The following is a 19787-nucleotide window of genomic DNA, read 5'->3' as shown; positions in this document are numbered from 1 at the left end:
ATTGATTTCAGAGAAGGGGGAGAGGGAGAGAGAGAGAGAGAGAGAGAGAGACATCAATGATGAGAGATTCTCATTGATTAGCTGCCTCCTGCATGCCCCCTATGAGGATTGAGTCTGCTACCCAGGCACGTGCCCTTGTCCGGAATCGAACCTGGGACCCTTCAGTCCACAGGCTGATGCTCTATCCACTGAGCCGAAGCAGCTAGTCCCATATATACATTTTTAATGACCACCAAGACAGGTGTTCAGATCCGATGGGAAAGAAAACCGGCTCATTTTTCCCTGTATTTTACAAAAGTACCTCCTAGCGATGTATTGGAAAAATAAAAACTTGTCCTTCACCATGGATAATTTGGGAGGCTGCTTTTTCGAGCCTCATTTTGTGGGATCAATGGGAGAGTAGTAGGAATCCGGGCCCTGGAATGAGGTCCAGTGAAAAGCAAAAAAAAAAATGAACAAAGCTTTGGGAAGTAACATTTTTTCTAGCTCAATACGCTCAACTTCTATTAGAGCTCTTGGCCGAAGACAAATCTAGAAAAAGGTGCCCAGCACCTCACCCCAAATTCCTTCCACAACGTTGGCCAGGAGCACTGCGGGACCCCGCCTTCGGGAGCAGGAGGAAAGGAGCCGGGGGGCGGGGCAAGCAGCGTGAGGTCATCGCCGAGCGACGCTGGCGCCGCAGGCAGCGCCGGCGCCTCGTGACGTCATCGCCGCCCGACTGCTTTCCGGAAGACGGCGTGGCAGGCCAGTGAGGTACTCTTGAAAGCTGGGGTTCGCGTTTTTCTGTTACTGACTGCAGCCCTGCTCTCTTGTCCTGGGTTTCCCCCGCCGCTGGCTGCGAGGAGCGAGGCCGGGACTCGCAGTCCCCCGCGAGGGCGAGCTCGCCCCCCTGCGCGTGGGGCACAGCGTGGTTGCGGGACGCCCGCGTCGCCAGTCCTGGGGCTGTTGGCAGGTCCGGGCCTACCTGGCTCCCTCTCGCCTCTTTCAGTCCAGCGTTTGGCCTTTTATACGCTCCTTAGCTCCGCCTCCCGCAGGTTGGAAGGCGGAGAGTGTAAGGACACAGGACTTCACGGTTGATTTTCGGCCGCCTTCAGCCCTCGTTGCAGGAAGGAAGGCCGAAGGGAGAGCTGGAGGGGAGGGAGTAGCTTTCCCCAGAGGATGGGCTCCTTCCACCTTCAGCTGAAATCGGTCCCAGGAGTGGATGCTCTCAAGGAAATAGTTGTGCTTCGTGGCCCAGGAACGTTCAGTGTGATTCAGACTTCTGTTCGCAGGGACCCTCAGCGTCGCCCTGTTTGTTGGCCGATGGGCAGCTGGGTTTGAGGAAGATGCAGCTCCCAGTGAGGTGTTTGCTGCCCGCGGTGGAGCCTGTCGGGACCGTCTGATGGTAGATGGAACCGAGGCTTCACCGTTATGTTGAGGCTGGTCCTGAAAATCATTAGCCCCTGTGGAAATTCAGAGAGCCGTCTGTGATCGTTTGAAACGATAGATCTCATTGTTTTGTTGAGAGATAAAATAATGGCAGTGCGGAAAATGGTTTTTCAAAATAAAACAGTTCTCAGTCAAGCCCTAACCGGTTTGGCTCAGTGGATAGAGCGTCGGCCTGGGACTCAAGGGTCCCAGGTTCAATTCCGGTCAAGGGCATGTACCTTGGCTGCGGGCACATCCCCAATGGGGGCGTGCAGGAGGCAGCTGATCGATGTTTCTCTCTCATCGATGTTTCTAGCTCTCTGTCCCTCTCCCTTGCTCTCTGTAAAAAAACAAAACAAAAACAAACAAAAACAAAAACAATTCTCAGTCAAAAGATGTTACGGCTGATTTTAAATAACCGTGTTGTATTACAGTTGAGGAGTGATGGTTTCTCATGACCTTTTACATGGCTCTTTAGAAAATAAATATATATCTTTATCGATTTCAGAGAGGAAGGGAGAGGGAGAGAGAGAGAGAGAGAAGCATGAATGGGAGAGGGAAACATGGATGGGTTGCTTTCCGCTTGCAGCTGAACCCGGGATGGAGCCTGCACCGGGGCCTGCGCCCTGACCCGGAATCAGACAGGCGACCTGTCAGTGCACCGGAGGAGGCTCACCCAACTGAGCCACACGGCCAGGGCATGATTATGTCAGAGATGAGGAAAATGTCATAAGCAAACCTCATGGTTTTAGAAGGCAACTTTGCTGCTTTATAATTTTGGAAACACTTCACATTCAACATTAGAATTAAACACTATAAGTAACTTCTTTGTAATCTGACGTGATCATTCATCTCCATCTCCATCTTTACAATGTACTTCTTACTCTGTTATCAGGCTTTGTGATAAATTTTTTAGAGGTTAACATTTTTAAAAGAGACGAAGCCTTATTTTTTTCGCAGTAAAATCTTGTCAGGAGAATTACAGGTAACACTAACATTGACTGACTGCCAAAGATAGCAATGTTTATTGAGAGATTGTATGTACATTGCACTATTATTCTCTAAGATAATGCAGTGCAACAAAATCATTACGGTAATAGAATTTTGGTGCAACATCTGCAGAAGTCTCTCTAGTTCCAAAAAAATTTAGATACTGGCTTTGGTCTCTCACTTAGTTCACAATTATGTGTACCTCTGCTTGGCATAGGGATGGAAGCAGACCCAGAATGTACATTATATTTTTTTCCTTTTGGTCCATGTGGTGACTTGCTAATATTTAGAAGTCCAAATTCAAATATGATATTGAGATTCTCCAAAATTTGGTTCCAGTTTACTTACATTGGTTTTAGTCAGTTAACAAAATGTTACTAAATACCTAAGGTGGGGCAAGACCTGTTAGTCCTGAGGGAGTGGCCAACACTTTGCATTACAAGCCTCTCCTCAGCCCAGTCAGCATGGCTCAGTTAGGTGAGACTACTTTGGGAGATGTGGAAACCTTTATAGAGGAGCATGCATTTGATTGGGTTTCAAAGGATTAGTAGGTTTTATTAAGCCCAGAAGATCGGGGAGGGGTTATTCCAAACAGAGGAAAAACCCTCACTTCTCTCCCTTCAAGACCATTACCTCCCAGTCAGCTGTTTTAAAGGTTCTTTTGCACTTCCTTAGCTTTCTTCTGTGCCTACTATCCAATTCCTCATTCTGGGCAACCATTCTTCTTGTAGGCCTGTTGAATATTGCTAAAGAAATTCACGGAAGACAGAAGTTAATACTATTTAACCTTCACTGAGTCATCTCAGTTGCCTGACTTTACCTGGATCCTCTCAGCTTCCTGACAATTCCTTTATTTACCCCTGTTCTTTTCTATCTGTGAAGAAGACTGATAGCAAAAAATTGATTCATTTGAAATATGGTATTGGAAGAGAGGTCTACAAATACCGTGGATCATTAGACAAGCTGGTCCTAGAGCAAATTAAGCCTGAAACATTGCTGGAGCCAAAAATGACAAAATTGAAACTGTCCTACTTTGGACACATCTTGAGAAGGCAAGATTCTTTGGAAAAGACAGTAATGTTGGAAAAATAGGAGGTAGCAGGAAAAGAGGAAGATCAAACATGAGATGGATTGGCTCCATAAAAGAAGCCATAGGCAGGAGTCTGTAGGAGCTGAGAAGGGCAGTTGAGGACAGGACATGGTGGACATCACCCATTCATAGGGTCCCCAGGAGTTGAGCATTGAGAAAACTTACATGCATATTTAAGTATCTCAAAGATAAATATATATCTTATTCTTCAGTTTTTGTTCACTTTAATATATCTCAGGACTCTGAGCTCTACTTCATACTTTTTCAATGCTGCAGAGTTTCTTATTGAATGAATAGATCATAATTTATTCAACTAGTTCTTGTTAATGGGTACATAGGTTGTTCCCTGCTTTAAAGTATTTTAAAAAGTGTTGCAGTGGATGTCCTTGTGTGAAAATACATATTTTGAGAAGTAAAATAGTGGGGGTCAAAGAATTTGTACATACATAATTTTGAAGCATAGTGCCAAATTGCCTAAAAAAAAAAAACCGCTCAGTTTACGCTCCAATTAATAGTGAACGAGTGGCTGTTTCTCCTCCCCTTTGCCCATACTAGGTATTATCAATCTTTTAAATTTTTGCTTGTTTGACATTAAAAATAGCATCTTGTTTTGTTGATTTATGCTTCTTTAATTAGGAGTAAGATTGAATAACTTCATGCTTATTAGTCATCTGGATTCCTTTACTTGTGAACTGCAGGTTTTCTTTGTTCATTTTTCTTTTGGGTTGTAGGTGTGTGTGTGTTTGTTAAATTGAATTGTAGAGGCTCCTTTTATCTCTATGCTGCAAATATTTTTCCCTAGTTTTTCATTTGACTAAACTTTTTTGGTCTGTTTATTTTCTAATGCATATATTTTTTATAAGATGTAAGATACTAGGATTTCTTTTAAGAGGAAATTTGTGACATTCATAAAATAATTAGAGATACCTTGAAATGTCAGCTTTTGTTGGGAATGTTGGCAACACTAACCTCATTTGAAGCCACAGTCTCTGTCTTGTTTTAATGAGTTTTATTTAGCAACTGTCACAGATCTGGTAGCACTCAGTAACCCCCCTTCCCCTCACCTTCAATTATATTTGGAATTGAGATGAGATGTAATAGAGCTGCTTAGTATTCTAGAGCAGCGGTTGCCAATCTTCCGGACCTCACGGACAACAGGTGGTCCGCGGACCACTGGTTGGCGACCTCTGTTCTAGGGTATACTTCATTTTAGGTTTCCCCCAATTTCTGAACTGAATTGTATTCTAAAAGTTAATTTATGAGTTAGCTATCTAATTTCACTATCGATATAATGTACAGAGGGTTTGTTATTCTTGCTCTCAAAGTGTAATTACTCCATGAAGACTAGCTTTTTTTTTTATAAAGCAAATTTAAGATGTTATGCTATTTTACCCAGGGAGATATATATATATATATATATATATATATATATATATATATATATATATATATGGAGAGGGAGAGAGAGAAACATCAATGATGAGACGGAATCATTGATTGGCTGCTTCCTGCGTGCCCCACACTGGGGGATCGAGCCCACAACCTGGGCATGTGCCCCGACTGGGAATCGAACCATGACCTCCTGGTTAATAGGTCGACGCTCAACCACTGAGCACCACCGGCTGGGCAACCGAGGGACATTTTTCTGACATAACTATAATGCTATTTTCATAGATGACAAAATTATCAGTAATTTCTTGGTGTCATCTAATGCCCAATCTATGTTCCTATTTCTTTCTCTCAAAAATATCTTTTTACACTTGGTTTATTTGAATCAAGATCCAAACAAGATCTATACATTCCATTTGGTTGTTATATCTCCTAAGTTTCTTTTATCTCTTCTTTATCTACCACTGTTCCCTTTTCTTTCTTTATTTTTTTTCTTCATGCCATTTACTTGTTGCAGAAACCAGGTCAGTTATTCTACAGTGCATTTCTCATTTCAGATTTGTCTTTTTGCTTTCTGGTGGTAACTTATTTTTCTGTCCTCCATATTTCCTGTAAATGGAAGTTAGCTCTAAAGGCTCAATTAAATTCAGATTCAACTCTTTTGGGGAGTTGGAAATGAAACATAGATGATGCTGTGTACATCATATTCACATCAGGAGGTTCATAATATGTTTGTCAAACTTTTAGTAAAGTGAGGACAGATCTGTGTTCAGGGAGTGTTAGTCTCACCCCTCCGTTGTAAATTTCCTCATTATCCTTTTATTTGTTGTTGATCATTGCCCGAATCTATCATTTCATTAGGGGTTGCAAAATGGTATTTTGAGGGAAAAAAAAGTTGTCATTTCTTTCACATTTGTTAGCTGGAATTTGAAATCTAGTTTTATTACCCGGGAGCCTGACAGTCAAGAATAACAAAGGTGCTGTGGGAAAATGCTGTCAGAATAGCATCTTGAGATGCCAGGAGTATACCTTTCTTTGCTGTAGTTCTGGTGGTTTAAAGGAGTGTGGTGGTCTTCTTGCTGTGCTAGCGTGGCTGGGCTGCTGTCCCCAGAATTTCAGTAAAACACCAATCTAGGTATTTGTAGATGTGATTAAAATCCACAGTCAGTTGACTTTACATTAGGGAAGATTGTTCTAGATCAGCGGTTCTCAACCTGTGGTCGCGACCCTTTGGGGGTCGAATGACCCTTTCACAGGGGTCGCCTAAAACCATCGGAAAACACATATATAATTACATATTGTTTTTGTGATTAATCACTATGCTTTAATTATGTTCAATTTGTAACAATGAAAATACATCCTGCATATCAGATATTTACATTACAATTCATAGTAGTAGCAAAATTACAGTTATGAAGTAGCAACGAAAATAATTTTATGGTTGGGGGTCACCACAACATGAGGAACTGTATTAAAGGGTCACGGCATTAGGAAGGTTGAGAACCACTGTTCTAGATCATTAAACTGAATCGTTGAAAGGCTTTCAAAGCAGAGCTGAGACTTCTCTGACAGAAGAGAAATTTCCACCTGTGGACAGCAGCTCCAGCTTGTGGCTGAGAGTTCCAGCATGCTCTTCCTTGGAGGCCTGTCCTGCAGATTTTGACTTTCTTAGCCAGCCCCCACAGTTACACAAAACCATTTCTTGTAATAGCTCTCTTCATATACTCATATCAGCTACTCTTCTGACTCTTGTTCTCTGATAAAATGGGGTGGTAAGAGTCAGAGGATCTACTTAGGGTTACCATATAATGAATTGCCCCGACTGGGACCTTTGAGAGAGAGATGAGCATGTGGCGGGCTGGACTGACCTCCCTGAAGTAGAGAGTCAGGGGAAAGGGAGGTGGATGACTTCAGTTCTGTGTGTGATGCTGTGCGCCCCTCCTTTTCTCCTGTGGGTGCTATGGCTTCCATAACCAGTGACAGGAGGGAAGGAGCAGCAGCATTCCAGTACTCAGGAACTATCTATATAAGATGTTAGAAGAAATCATTTGAATTTGGGGGAAAATTCTAATAGTAAAAGAACCTTTTTTTTTTTTTTTTTAGACTGCCCCCCCCCCTTTTAAAATTTTTTTAGTTAAGTAAAAAATAAGTGGTTCCGTTCAGATTTAATGAGGGTAATTATTCTTACTTACTGCCTTGCTTTCAGTGTTCACCCTAACCCATTTTAACAATAAATAACTACTTGTTTATTGGGGCTTAGGGACAGGGAATAATTGCAGGAAAAAATCTCCATTATGATTCTAAAGAGGGAAAATATTTTCTTATAGAAAAATTGGATGAAAAATGTACATTTAAATAAAGGCTTTAAAAAATATACTTGCAGTATTTGTTAAAAGCCAAAATACTTTATTAGAATATGCCTTTATTCAAATGTAATGATTATTTTTATTACAAATTTAACATGCTTTTTGAAGTAACAAAACTTAAACAATGAAGAATGAAGAGTTAAAAGAATGAGCTTGCCTTGATCGTACTCCCTAATCCCTGCCCTTTCTCTGAGAGAATTGTCTTTTTTTTTTTGTCTCCTTCAAATCTTTTCCTACATACTAGTAACTACAGATACAGGTTTTGAAAAACAAGTGGCACATACATTATGTGTTATATACTATAGAGCGTTCTATGACATTTTTTCACCATTTCTCATTATGTGTTACTACATAGGGATTTACTTCTTTCTTTTTTTTTTTTTACTTGAACAATAATTTTTTTAGTCATTTTTGTTTACAACTGAAGCAATGGGAATTCAAAATTAACATCCTTGCCTGTGATATTCTTATAGGTATCAGAAAAGTTTCAACCTTGTGCTCCACGTTGTTCTGCTGGGCTTTATCCAAGTGAACTTGCTTAATTATAATATTCTCTTGGATGGATGTGCTACAATTTAGTTAGCTGTTTCTGTATTGGTGAATAGATTATTTCCAGGATTTTGTTATAGGTTATTTATTGAACACATGTTTATTGACTGTCAGGCTGTGCTAGTGAACAAAACCCCCAAAATTCTGTTCTCATGTAATTACCATTCTTTAAGATGGACAGACAATAAATGAATTAAATATGTCAGATGTTAATTGAGGACTGTAAGGTAATTGAGGAGATTGGAAGTGTAGGGCCCAAGGGGTGGGGTGTAGTGGGTGGGGCAAGCATTTTAAAGAAGGTGTTCAAGAAAGGCTTATCAGTAGGAGACATTTGAGTAAAGATCTGGCAGGTAAAGTAGTAAGCTCTGAAGCTGTCGGTAGGGGAGGAGAGGAGGAACCGGACATTCTAGGAAGGGAGAAGAAGTACAAAGGCCCTGAGGTAGGGCCAGGCCTGCTGTCATGGGGAAGAGCAGTGATGCTGTCCTGGCTAGAGTGGAATGAGCAAGGGCTAGAGTGGGAGAAGCTGAGGTCACAGAAGGCTGCAGAGAGGGCAGATTGTGTTGGGCTTTTTAGGGCCTTGTAAGGACTTTGTCTTTTACTCTGAGTGAGGTGGTAAGCCTTTGGAAGTTTCCAAGCAGAGGTATGACATAGATTTAGAATGACCACTCTGCTTTTTCTTGATGATAAACTACTGGGTTGTAAATAAGGAAGCCATTTAAGAGGTTATTGCAGCAATCTAGACAAGGCATAACGATGGCTTAGACTGGCTTGGACCAGGTTGGTAGCAGTAGAGGTGGGAGGATAAGGTTAGATTCTGAATATGCCTTAAAGGTAGGGTGAGAGAGGAAAGAGTCCAGGACTTCTCTAAAATTTAGGGCTGAACAGTTGAAAAGGTGGAGTTACCATGAAATGAAGCAAGGAAGACTATAGTGGGCAAGATTAGGAATTAGGCTTTGGGTACATAATACTTAAGGATCTATTAAAATATCCAACAGAGATATTGAGTAAGCAGTTGGAAATGTAGATTTAGAATTCAATAGGGAGGTCAGGGCTGGAGATACAAACCTGGGAGTCATCAGTTTATTAATGCAATTTAATTAAGGACAGTCCTTGGGACACTTCAAGGTTAAGAGGCTGAGGATATGAGAAGGATACTGCAAAGGACGCCAAAAAAGCAGCCAGAGAGGTAGGAGGGAAACCAAGAAAATGTGATGCCCTTGGAAACCAAATGAAGGGAGTCAATGAAGTCAAATGACTGAGACTTGACCATTGAACTTAACAGTGTGGCTGTGTGGGTGATCTTGATGAGCAATTTTGAGTGAGAAGTAGAGGGCCTGTTTGTAGTAGATTCAAGAAAGAATGGAAGGAGAGGAATTAGACTGTTAATATAAGCAGCTCTTTTGAGGAGCCCTGAAAGGGAGATAGAAAATGGAGCCTTAGCTGGAGTAGGATATGAAGTCAAGATGTTTTGTTCCTTGTATGAGATGGAGAAATAAAATGTTTTAAGATTTATGGTTAATTGATCCAGCAGAGGGAAAAACTGATGCAAGAGAAAGTGCGGAAATTCGGAGAAGAGTTTGAAGAGTCTATTTTGCTAAATTTGTATGCATGTATACAAGGATTTCCTTAAGAGGATTTCCTGAATCAAAATTCAGTGTGCCAAAGTTGTGGGTTGGATCCCAATCAGGGCACCCACAGGAGTCAACTAATGAATGCATCGATAGGTGCAGCAACATGTTTCTTTCTCTTTTCCTTTCTCTGAAATCAATAAAAAAAAATGTTTTTAAAAAAGAGTATGTACATTTAAAAAATCTGTGCCAATTTATATTTTACTTTCAGTATATACCCTTGTTAACATTGACCTTCGATAATCTTTAAAATTATTACCAATCTGATAGGTGATAAGATATCTTCATTATTTTAATTTGTTTTAATGCTTTGTAGGAACTCAATGTAATCTAATTAATTCTTTGTTATATTTTGACAGATATTTTCTCCCAGGCTGTTTCTTTTATATTGCTTATGTTGTACTTTTACCATAAAGATTTTGTTTTCTTTTTAGTGTTTATGTCGTTAAACCCATCATCCTTTTCCTTTTTTTAAAATATATTTTTATTGATTTGAGAGAAGAAGGGAGAGGGAGAGAGAGAGAAACATCAATGAGAGAGAATCATTGATTGGCTGCCTCCTGCACACCCCACACTGGGGATCGAACCCACAACTCAGGCATGTGCCCTTGACCGGCATTGAACCCGGGACCCTTCAGTCCATAGGCTGATGCTCTATCCACTGAGCCAAATCAGCCAGGGCCTCTTTTTCCTTTTATAGCACTTGGGTTTCATTTGGATTACATATATATTTTATATAATCTTGTAATATATTTATTCATTTACCTTTTAGATTCATGTGGAATTTATTTTTGTGTATGTTATGAAAAAGGTGTGTAAGTTTTCCATCTTTTTCTACATTCTAACCAGTTAAATACTAGAAGAATTAACTATTTCTTGAAGGTTTGGTAGAACTTACCTGTAATATCTTGTAGGCTTGTATCCCTTTTGGAGGGCAGATCTTTGACTTTCTATAAATTTTTCCTTTAAGGCTCATGATCTGTTTGTTTATATACTTCTTTTAGGTTAGTTTTGATAATTGATTTTTCCCCCTATTATCTCATTCTTTTTATTCACATTTTCAAATATATTGGTTTAAGATTTTACATGAAGAGAAGAAACACTGAGTCTTCTCTCTATTTGCAGTGTATCCCTTGTACTTGTATCTTTATTTGGACAGTAGGTGCTGGAGCCATACTTTGACAGTGCTAGGGACTGCGGCAGCTGTTTTCAGCCCTTGTGGCCCAGCTCTTACTGCCCTTCGTCTTGGGGTTATTCCTAGATTCTCCCATTTGGTTTCTAAGGGATTGTAGGCTTTTTTCTGTTTCCTATCAGTCTGATCCCATTTGCTCTTTAGCTTCAGGAATTTATACTGTTGGATTTGCTGATGGGCATGTGCCTCTTGGTTTCCAGCATTACTGTGGACTTATTTTTATGTTTCTTCTATCATTTTAGAGGGATTTTTTGGAGGGATGAGAGACAAGTATGTGTTTTTAGTTAGTCTTTTGAAATAGGAAGTCACAAGTTTTTCCCCAGTGTTTTTCTTTTACCATAGTTCTTTGTTTATTTTTATTTTATATATTTTATTTTGTTAATCCTCACCCGAGGATATTTTTCCATTGATTTTTAGGGAGAGTGGAAGAGACAGGGAAAGACAGAGAGCAACAGCAATGTGAGAGAAACACACCGATTGGTTGCCTCCCTCACAAACCAGGACCTAGGCTGGGGAGGAGCCTGCAACCAAGGTACTTGCCCTTACCTGGGACATTTTGGTCTATAGGCCAATGCTCTACCCACTGAGCCAAACCGGCTAGGGCAGTTCTTTGTTGAATTGCTGGTTGCACAGTAGTTAGTAACTTTACAGCATAAGAAGTGATAGTCAGTTGGACTTCACTTTTTTTTTTTAATGAATGCAGATATCTCAGTAGAATATATACTTATTGAATAGAAATGTTGATATATTATGACTAAATATTCAAATAGCACTTTTTAAAGTTAAATGATATAGTCATAACATTTAGAACTATAAGGGTCTTTTACATATCATTAGACCATTTTATGGATGAGGTATTTGAGGCCTAGAGAGATTCAGTAATTTATCTAAGGTGACAAAGTTAGTGATCAAGCAAGATGGAAAGCCCAAGTCTTTTTACTTCAATTCTGCTATGCTATGTGCCATTTTACCACATTCTTGCTGTTCTCTTTAGCTATGTAATGAATGAGGTATTTTCAGCTAATAAAAAATTGTTTTAAAACATAAGAGGTATGTATGGCTTAGAACTGCTTCTGAAATTTGGTCTTAGATACCATGTGAAATACATTGATGTGTATTTTTCATTTTCTCACATAGATATTAAATATTATGATATAAATGTGAATTTTAAAAGAATGGGCTGTCAGGGTATGCTCTAGCCTAAATGAAAACCATACAGTTTATTTCTCCCAAGTTTCCTCTTTTCTGCTTTATGTGATTTATGGGCTTTTTGCCTTTCTTCTTATTTTAAAGAAGCTTAAGGAATATATACATATATATAGGCTTGAAAATGGTTTTAGTGATAAATAATCTTAAGATATTTCAGATTTAGCATTTCTCATTTTGTAGTTTAATATACCATGCTGCTAGATCAACTCCTAGGTTTGGAAGGACTAAAATATATATTTTTGGGGAAAAAAAAGATTATTTTTTTTCAGCAAGCATTAGGGGATATACTTATCACACTTTCATTGCTTTGCTTTGTCTTTAACTTCAACAGAAAGTTTTTTAAATGTAGGATTTTGATTATTGATATTCTATGTTTGGTAGTCATTACTTTAGCTCTTGAAAAGCACTCAGAGTTTGATGAACTTGGGTGGGTCTGTCCCCTGCTCTCCGCTCCATCCCCCTTCCTGAGCAACTTAAGAAGAGGGGAAGTTCGTAGTTGCTCTATAATTATTTTCTAAGATTTGTTTAATTATCTTCAGGTTTTAACTCCTAGCACTTTTGAAGTACATGGTATGACCTATTGATTTTTTTTTTAACCTAAAGAACAATCTCTGTCTCTATTTTGAATTCTAAGAATTTACTTTTTTTTTTTTCAGTAGGTCATAATGGCAGAAGAAGAAATTAATGAAGACTATCCAGCAGAAATCCATGAGTATTTATCAGCATTTGAGAATTCCATTGGTGCTGTAGATGACATGCTGAAGACCATGATGTCTGTTTCTAGAAATGAGTTGTTGCAGAAGGTACTTTAAAAATGTAATTCAGAAAATAATGTTGTGCTAAGAAATAGATTAATGATATATGCATGCTCCTTTCCCTCTTTATTTCAATTTCATAAGTGTTTGGATGTTTTTAGGGGATAAAAACAAAACTCCAACCTTAGGAAATACCTCTTAATTATATTTTTATTTTGACTTGGTTTTGGAAACAAAAAGGAACACTCACAGCATTCTTTTCTATAGACTCTATCTTTGACCTTTTAAGTATTACAATGATGTTATCAGGGTTTCTGGAAACCCTATAGGACAAAAAGAGTAAATTGACTTTGACAGTCTAAAACAAATCTCATTATGTTTCTTCTGTCTTTGGTATTGCCTAAGCATTTTAGCCTGCTTCTTATACATAAATGCATCATGTACTATGTTTATATTGATAAATTACTTTTGACATACAAAGCCCAGATCGTAACTCCTGAAATTAAAATAATTCAAAAGAATTTTTCTTGGATTATACACATTCCTTGTCTAACTAAAGATGATACTCTGAATTGAAAATTTTGGGGCAAAAATCACTGGTTAACAAACCTTTTTCTTTTTGCAAATTATTTCCAGATCATTTGATTATTGGATTATAAAACGTGAAAAAAACATTTCTTTGAAACATTGTGCTCGGTGAAAATTTAAAATATATGATGGTTCTCAAAGTTTGAATTTATTTTCTCTCTCTTTCTAATAGTTGGACCCACTTGAACAAGCAAAAGTGGATTTAGTTTCTGCTTACACATTAAATTCAATGTTTTGGGGTATGTATATTTGGAATTAATTACAAAACAAATTATTTATTGAGTCAAGGGTGATTTATTTTTTAAATGCTAGCACTTTATATGTAGTTATACTTTATGACAATTTTAATAGTCAGATACAGTATTTATTTCTTTTAAATAAAAATGCCATATGCTTGTGAGCCACACACATATTTATTATTACATAGAGGTTGAATAATCTAAGATTTAGTCAGTCATTTGTGTGACATTTCTTTGTTTCTTTAATTACTGCTCTTCATTAATATATACACCATTTTATTTCATGAAATCTTTCTCTTGTAGTTTATTTGGCAACTCAGGGAGTTAATCCTAAGGAGCACCCAGTAAAGCAGGAATTGGTAAGATTGCAGTGGATTTCTTTTTACTTTACATGGCTGTTTGTTGTAGTATTCCTGAAGTTAAACTCACAGCACCTTTATCCACTAATTGCAGAGAATAAAATTAGTCAGAGTTTAAATTATGAAAGTTAGTCCAGATTTCAGCATGTCTTTAGTTTTTCATTTTCTTACCTTTGTCAGAGAATTGGTGCTTCATATACATTATATAAATCTCTGGATGAGAAAAATATGTTATGATTCTAGTAATTATTTATAACTTCATATTATTTTTCCTATAAATTCTTGAAATCTTGTTCATCTCTACAACTGCCTTTTATTTTTTTAAACTCTTACACAATTCTTAAAAGTATATTCTAGTTGATTTACTAGCAAAGACGGGAAAGTTTCTCCCCCACCTTTTCAATTCTTCCATTAATTCATTTTCTCAGCAGTAAAGAATCCAGTTCAGCAACAAAGCTAAAAGCTTTTTTGGCACCAGTTGTATGTGTACTGTCCAGTAATTCTGCATTAGTGACATATTTACAACCTGTAATAAATCTTCTAGGTTTGTCTTTGTATTCCATTTAGATGTATAAGTACTGTATATAAGGTCTGGTATCTTAGAGGTTTTGCTGACTTCAAAAATTAAATCATTCAATTTAAAAGAGAAAAATCAGAAATCAAACTTATGGTTACCTTCTTAACTTCGTTTTATGAATAAGAATATTAATTTAATCTTTGTTTATAAAATATAAGGTAAATATAAATGTGAATACACTTGACACTATATGATTGTCCTAAAGTCTTATGGTAGTTGATATATATGTTACATACCACTTAATAAAGCATAGACAGCAGTAAAGTACATGGTCATTTACTTTTAAAAAATGAATAAACCAGATCTGTTGTCTTCATTTTGTTAATGTGTGGACTAGGATATTTTCTTCTTTTAAAGTTCTTGAGGGAAAATAAATATATTTTTAAATACAGAAATTGTGAAAAAAATATTTAAAGCAAAATATAAAGCAATATGATACACAGATCTTGATCTGAGCAGTGATATTGACTTTAAATCCTAAGAAGTATGCATTTTACCATCTGTTTTCAACCCTCTAATATGGACTGCACCTTTATAAAATTTCTCTTTTTCTTTTAACACAAAGTTATTTGGAGTATTTTAATACTTGGTTCTGTCATTGGAAAAAGATAAAATCATCTGTCTTCTTTCACTCTCAGAACCCACTTTTTGGAGGAGTACATTCATATTCTGGACAAGGGCTGACAAATAAAAAATATATAAACCTTTTTTTCCTTCTGTGGCCTTGTGACAGACGTCACTCATTGATCATAGAGTTAGTATATGAGAGTTATATCATGAATGGGAAAGGCATTAAAACTGGTGAATTTATTCATTCAACAAATATTTGAGTGCCTGGGAGCAGCCAGGTATTATTTTCGAGTGAGGTGATTCCTCAGTGAATAAAGCTCATGAATATCCTTACCCTGTGGCAGATGTCAGCCTACGGAGTGGAAAGAGACAAACAATTAACATAATAAATTAACAAACAAATATTAAATATATATTAATACATGGTATGTTAGGGGATATATAATATATATTATGGGAAGAAATTAAAAATAGCACCAGGCTGGACTTTTGCTTTTATTCTGAGAGAAATAGGGGCCATGAGAGGGTTTTGAGCAGAGCTGTCTTTTTTAATAAAAAAATTTTATGGTTCTACATTTTTCTGTGTCAGAAAAACAAAACTCCAACCTTTATGTCACTGTTTTGATTATTTTCATGAAACTTGCTTTTAAGCAGTGATTAATCATTACCTCTATTTTATGACTCTCGTACCTTCATTTCTCCATTTGAACTATAGAATAGTCCTTCATTCTGATTAATGATCTCAGAACATTTTCATGCTATGACAACGTATTGTGTTTCTCACCTTGTTAAGTCTGATTAGAACTATACTAGTATATGTCGTTAGAAAATATGTGCTTATCAATCAAAACTATGAAATTGAATAAAAGATTGTATATTTTCATTCTTCTTATTTTAATTGTGACACTCCAAGGTAACATTAAAAAAAGAAATCAATCCTGCCTTACCCATTTTCTGCTTGGAAAATTTTTAGGAGAGTTTAGTTTGTATGTTAGAAGTATATGAGGTTTCTATTTTAGATTATAGACTTCAGGTAAATAAGAGCTAATATGTGGATTTAGGTTAATGCTATCTAAGAATGTATAACTACATATAAACACTTCAGTGTTTACCTCTGGAGTGATGTCAGTATAGTTTCTCCTCTTTTGAAATGACTTTGTGATGCCTATATTTCCCTAGACTATGAACTCCAGGAGAGCACGGGTATGTTTATCCTGCTCACGCGCACTTGCTAGCTCCACCTCATAGGCAATAAATACATGTCTATTGAATTTAACTGAGGTATAGCATAAAAACTTACTGGTGGTAAATCTTTTGCCTTTCTCTCTCTTTTTATCTTTAAGGAAAGAATCAGAGTGTACATGAACAGAGTCAAGGAAATAACTGACAAGAAGAAGGCTGCCAAGCTGGACAAAGGTGCAGCTTCAAGATTCGTGAAAAATGCCCTCTGGGAACCAAAACCTAAAAATGCATCCAAAGTTGCCAGTAAAGGAAAAAGTAAAAAATAACCTTTTGGTTTTGATGTACACATGTTCAAAGAGTACATCATTTTTATTCTTTAACAGGTGGTTATGTGGCAATGCACGGTTTAAATGTATTCCTTATTGAATTCATATATAAAATTTACATTTGAATTTGTAATGCTAAATACATTTCCCCCCAGAAAGATGAAGTTATCTTTATTGATTTTCCTCTAGTGTACTGTGAGGTTTTTAACATTGTGGTGTATTTTATATTTATAGTTTACCATCTCTCTTGACAGGACTCTTGTTTCCTTATATAGGTCAACCTTTCAAGTACTATTTTATAAGCAACTATGAAATTTAAGTTAAATGTTCTCTGTAAACATTTGTCTATTTTAAATGAATAATGACTTTATGAAGTATGCTTTCTGAAGTCTGAAGTTATAAATACATCTGTTTTCACTATATACAAGAAAAAGTGAAATGACTTAAATGTGTTTTTTTTATGTGTAGTTACTTCATCATGTTTTCATGATTTTGGGAATTGCTTCTTTTGATATTTGAAGTGTGAATTTAAGACTTTAAGGTTATACTTTAACTTTTGGCACTCTGCCTATATGTCCCATTTGAAGTAAAATATATTCTCATTAATTGTGGATGGGAAATGAAGTTGTAATTGATGGCTGAATTTGGGCATAATGGCTACATCCTATCAATAAAGGCTGTAAGTGTTGTATAGCTGACCTATTTATTCTCTTTTGAGTAAACTTGCCCTTGAAAGTAGGAAGTTAGATTTTAGAAATCATTAGGAATAGAAAGATTCATGAGTTTTGTTCCTGATGTATAGTGCCCACAGTTCTATCAGTCTCACTTTTCATGTTTGATTACATGTTTTTGAGGTCATGTCAAATACATGCAAGCATTTTGGAACAACTTTCTATGTTAACTTCCACTTAAGCAGAGGAGAAAGCTAAAATGATATTTTATTGTGTTTATATTCTGATTTATTTTCTTGAAATATTTGTTACAGATAATTCTAATATTAAAATTATTTTTATGGCTAAGCCTTATGAATTTTAATTATATTCCCTTAATGTTTTCAGTCTTTGAATTCACATCATGTGTAGGAATGCCAAGTACAATAAAGTACTTTAATTTTTGAAAAAGAAGTTAAAATTTTCTGTGTGATTAATTTTCCATAACTAACCTTGAATAAATGGATTTCTTGATTTATGGTAGCAGATATTGGAAATGGTCTTAAAAACTAATGGATTTTGTAAAGCATGTTGAACTCTTTCTGTGACATGAAGAGGAAGTCTCTGATAGATACTGAGAGTCTTCTGGCTCAGATGCCAGACAATTTTTGAAGTGGAAGAACATTTATAGTTATTTCATTATTTTTTTCTCCTTCATTCAAGTTTTAGTTGTTTATTTTTAAACAACTTCTTTATGAAAGATGTTATTAAAATTAAGTGCAGTGTACATGTGTGGCCTTATTTATTGCAAAGAAACTTATAACTTGCATTTCTGTATGTTTCTAATTTCATAAAGAAAAAAATATACAATTATAGAAAATCATTAGCCAAATTATAGGTTTGTAAATGTCCAACTTTATATTCTGTCAAATTGGAGATTCTTAGGTGAATAATTTTTTCACTGTTTACTAGTAGAAATAAAAAACAGTTTGAGCTTTGCCCAGTGTGGCTCAGTTGGTTGGAGCATTGTTCCATACACAAAAGGTCATGGGTTTAATTTCAGGTCAGGGCGCATACCTAGGTATCAGGTTTGATCCTTGGTCAGGGTGCTTACGAGAGTGTGTATGGGAGGTAACTGGTCCATGGCTTTTTCTTTTACATCAGTGTTTCTCTCTATCTCCTTTCTTCTCTCTCTAAAATCAATAAAAACATCCTCAGGTGAAGATTAAAGAAACCAGTTTGAGTATATCTCACTTTATTATATGTAATTTTAAATATTTAGCATATAAAAAGGAGCTGAATGGTGGTAGTGCACTGGGTTGCTTATTTGTTTATTCATTTCTCATATACTTAATGATATTTCCATTGCCAAACACTGCTGGGTTCTAAATAAGACAATTTCAGCCTTTATTCTATTTTTATAGAGTGTTTGAAAAAAGTAGTCTTTTTGTTCAATTCAGATTTTCAGTTACTGGAAAATAATGACAAATTGTGCTCATTAACCTTAGTCAGAACCATAAAGGGTGAGGGGTTGATCTCTTTGACTCTGGTACCATTATTGTTAACACAGTTTGTTCCAAATGGCAGTCTGCTCCAAGTTTAGATGTTAATTACACCTTTTATTAATCTCTGGGAATTAATAAGTTGGGGAGGTTATAGCTATAGATATTTTTAAGGCTAGAATTATAGACCATTAATTTAATACTAAATAATGAGATTTTGTCTTTTAATATTATTTTAAGTACAATTTTCTTGTTCATAGTTGCAGGATGAGAATTCATTTTAGTAAAGTAGAATATGTTAAGAGGAAAATCGAAGCTTGAATTATGGTTTACATTCCTGGAATTAGGAGGTTATGGCAAATTGATTGGTTTTTAAAATACCCTATAGATTAAAAAATTGTTCTACTTAGCTGTTAAGAGGGGGTTGGCATTATTTCTAAATAAAGCTTTGAAAATTAGCTACAAATGTAGCCAGAAAATGCTTTAAAACTAAACCATGCATTGAATACAGATACTGTTTTCTTTTTAAAAAATATATTTTTTTATTGATTTCAGAGAGGAGGGGAGAGGGGGAGAGATATAGAAACATCAATGATGAGAGAGAATCATTGATTGGTTGCCTCCTGCATGACCCCATGGGACTGAGCCCACAACTCGGACATGTATCCTGACCGGGAATCGAACTATGACCTAGTTTGTGGGTCGATGCTCAACCACTGAGCCTTGTTAGCTAGGCCAGATACTGTTTTCTTAAGTAGGTCATTGGAGTAAAAGATGTTTTAGGAATCACTCAGTTATGATACAGTTAAACTATAATTTTATGCAAAAAATGATCAAATTTTGACTTGACAAAGTGATATTAACTGAGAAAGATTTGAACAGTGATTCTGATCCTTATGTAATAGCTAAGTTTGATGTGTAAAGGGAAGAAAAAAAGCACCGTCATCTCATTTTTTCCCTCCTTAGCATACTTACTAAACTTGCTCAGATAAATTCAGTGGCTCTTGGGCCAAATGAGCTTGGTAGCAACCTATTTTATATAAATGTGGTGTACTTTCCTAATAAAACATTTCCTTTCCCCTATATCCTCATCTGAAAGTCTTTTGTTTTAGAAGTACAAACCATATTTTGTTTATATATTAATATTCCATAGTTGTCCTTCACAATTATGGGGAAAGGTGTACAGGTTTTATTACAGAATTCTGTAGACTTGCTCTTC

The 19787-nt window shown here is 36.4% G+C and overlaps 1 protein-coding gene across 2 annotated transcripts; it reads left to right on the top strand.

The window, feature by feature from the left end:
* Positions 1 to 694: 694 nt before the first annotated feature.
* Positions 695 to 17853, top strand: C1D (C1D nuclear receptor corepressor). 2 transcript variants are annotated; one of them, XM_070429363.1, is made up of 5 exons: positions 695 to 753; positions 12477 to 12623; positions 13336 to 13402; positions 13706 to 13761; positions 16252 to 17853. In XM_070429363.1, exons 2-5 carry the CDS (start codon positions 12486 to 12488, stop codon positions 16414 to 16416), a joined length of 426 nt encoding a protein of 141 aa, XP_070285464.1. In that variant the 5' UTR covers positions 695 to 753; positions 12477 to 12485; the 3' UTR covers positions 16417 to 17853. The 2 variants fall into 2 exon arrangements, with proteins under 2 accessions (XP_070285464.1, XP_070285465.1); XM_070429364.1 differs by having other exon boundaries at positions 727 to 753; positions 12480 to 12623.
* Positions 17854 to 19787: the final 1934 nt, after the last annotated feature.

Source organism: Myotis yumanensis, unplaced genomic scaffold, assembly GCF_028538775.1.
Source record: "Myotis yumanensis isolate MYYU_CA2020_CCGP unplaced genomic scaffold, mMyoYum1.0.hap1 SCAF_11, whole genome shotgun sequence".
In the NCBI taxonomy this organism is placed as follows: domain Eukaryota; kingdom Metazoa; phylum Chordata; class Mammalia; order Chiroptera; family Vespertilionidae; genus Myotis; species Myotis yumanensis.
The sequence above is the reverse complement of the archived record's forward strand: the minus strand, read 5'-3'. Positions and strand labels throughout refer to the sequence as shown.

Coding starts and splice junctions, on each gene's coding strand:
- C1D (XM_070429363.1), top strand. CDS start 12,486: ATGGCAGAAGAAGAAATTAATGAAGACTATCCAGCAGAAATCCATGAG. Junction 12,624..13,335: donor GAAATGAGTTGTTGCAGAAG/GTACTTTAAAAA, acceptor TCTTTCTAATAG/TTGGACCCACTTGAACAAGC. Junction 13,762..16,251: donor ACCCAGTAAAGCAGGAATTG/GTAAGATTGCAG, acceptor TTTATCTTTAAG/GAAAGAATCAGAGTGTACAT.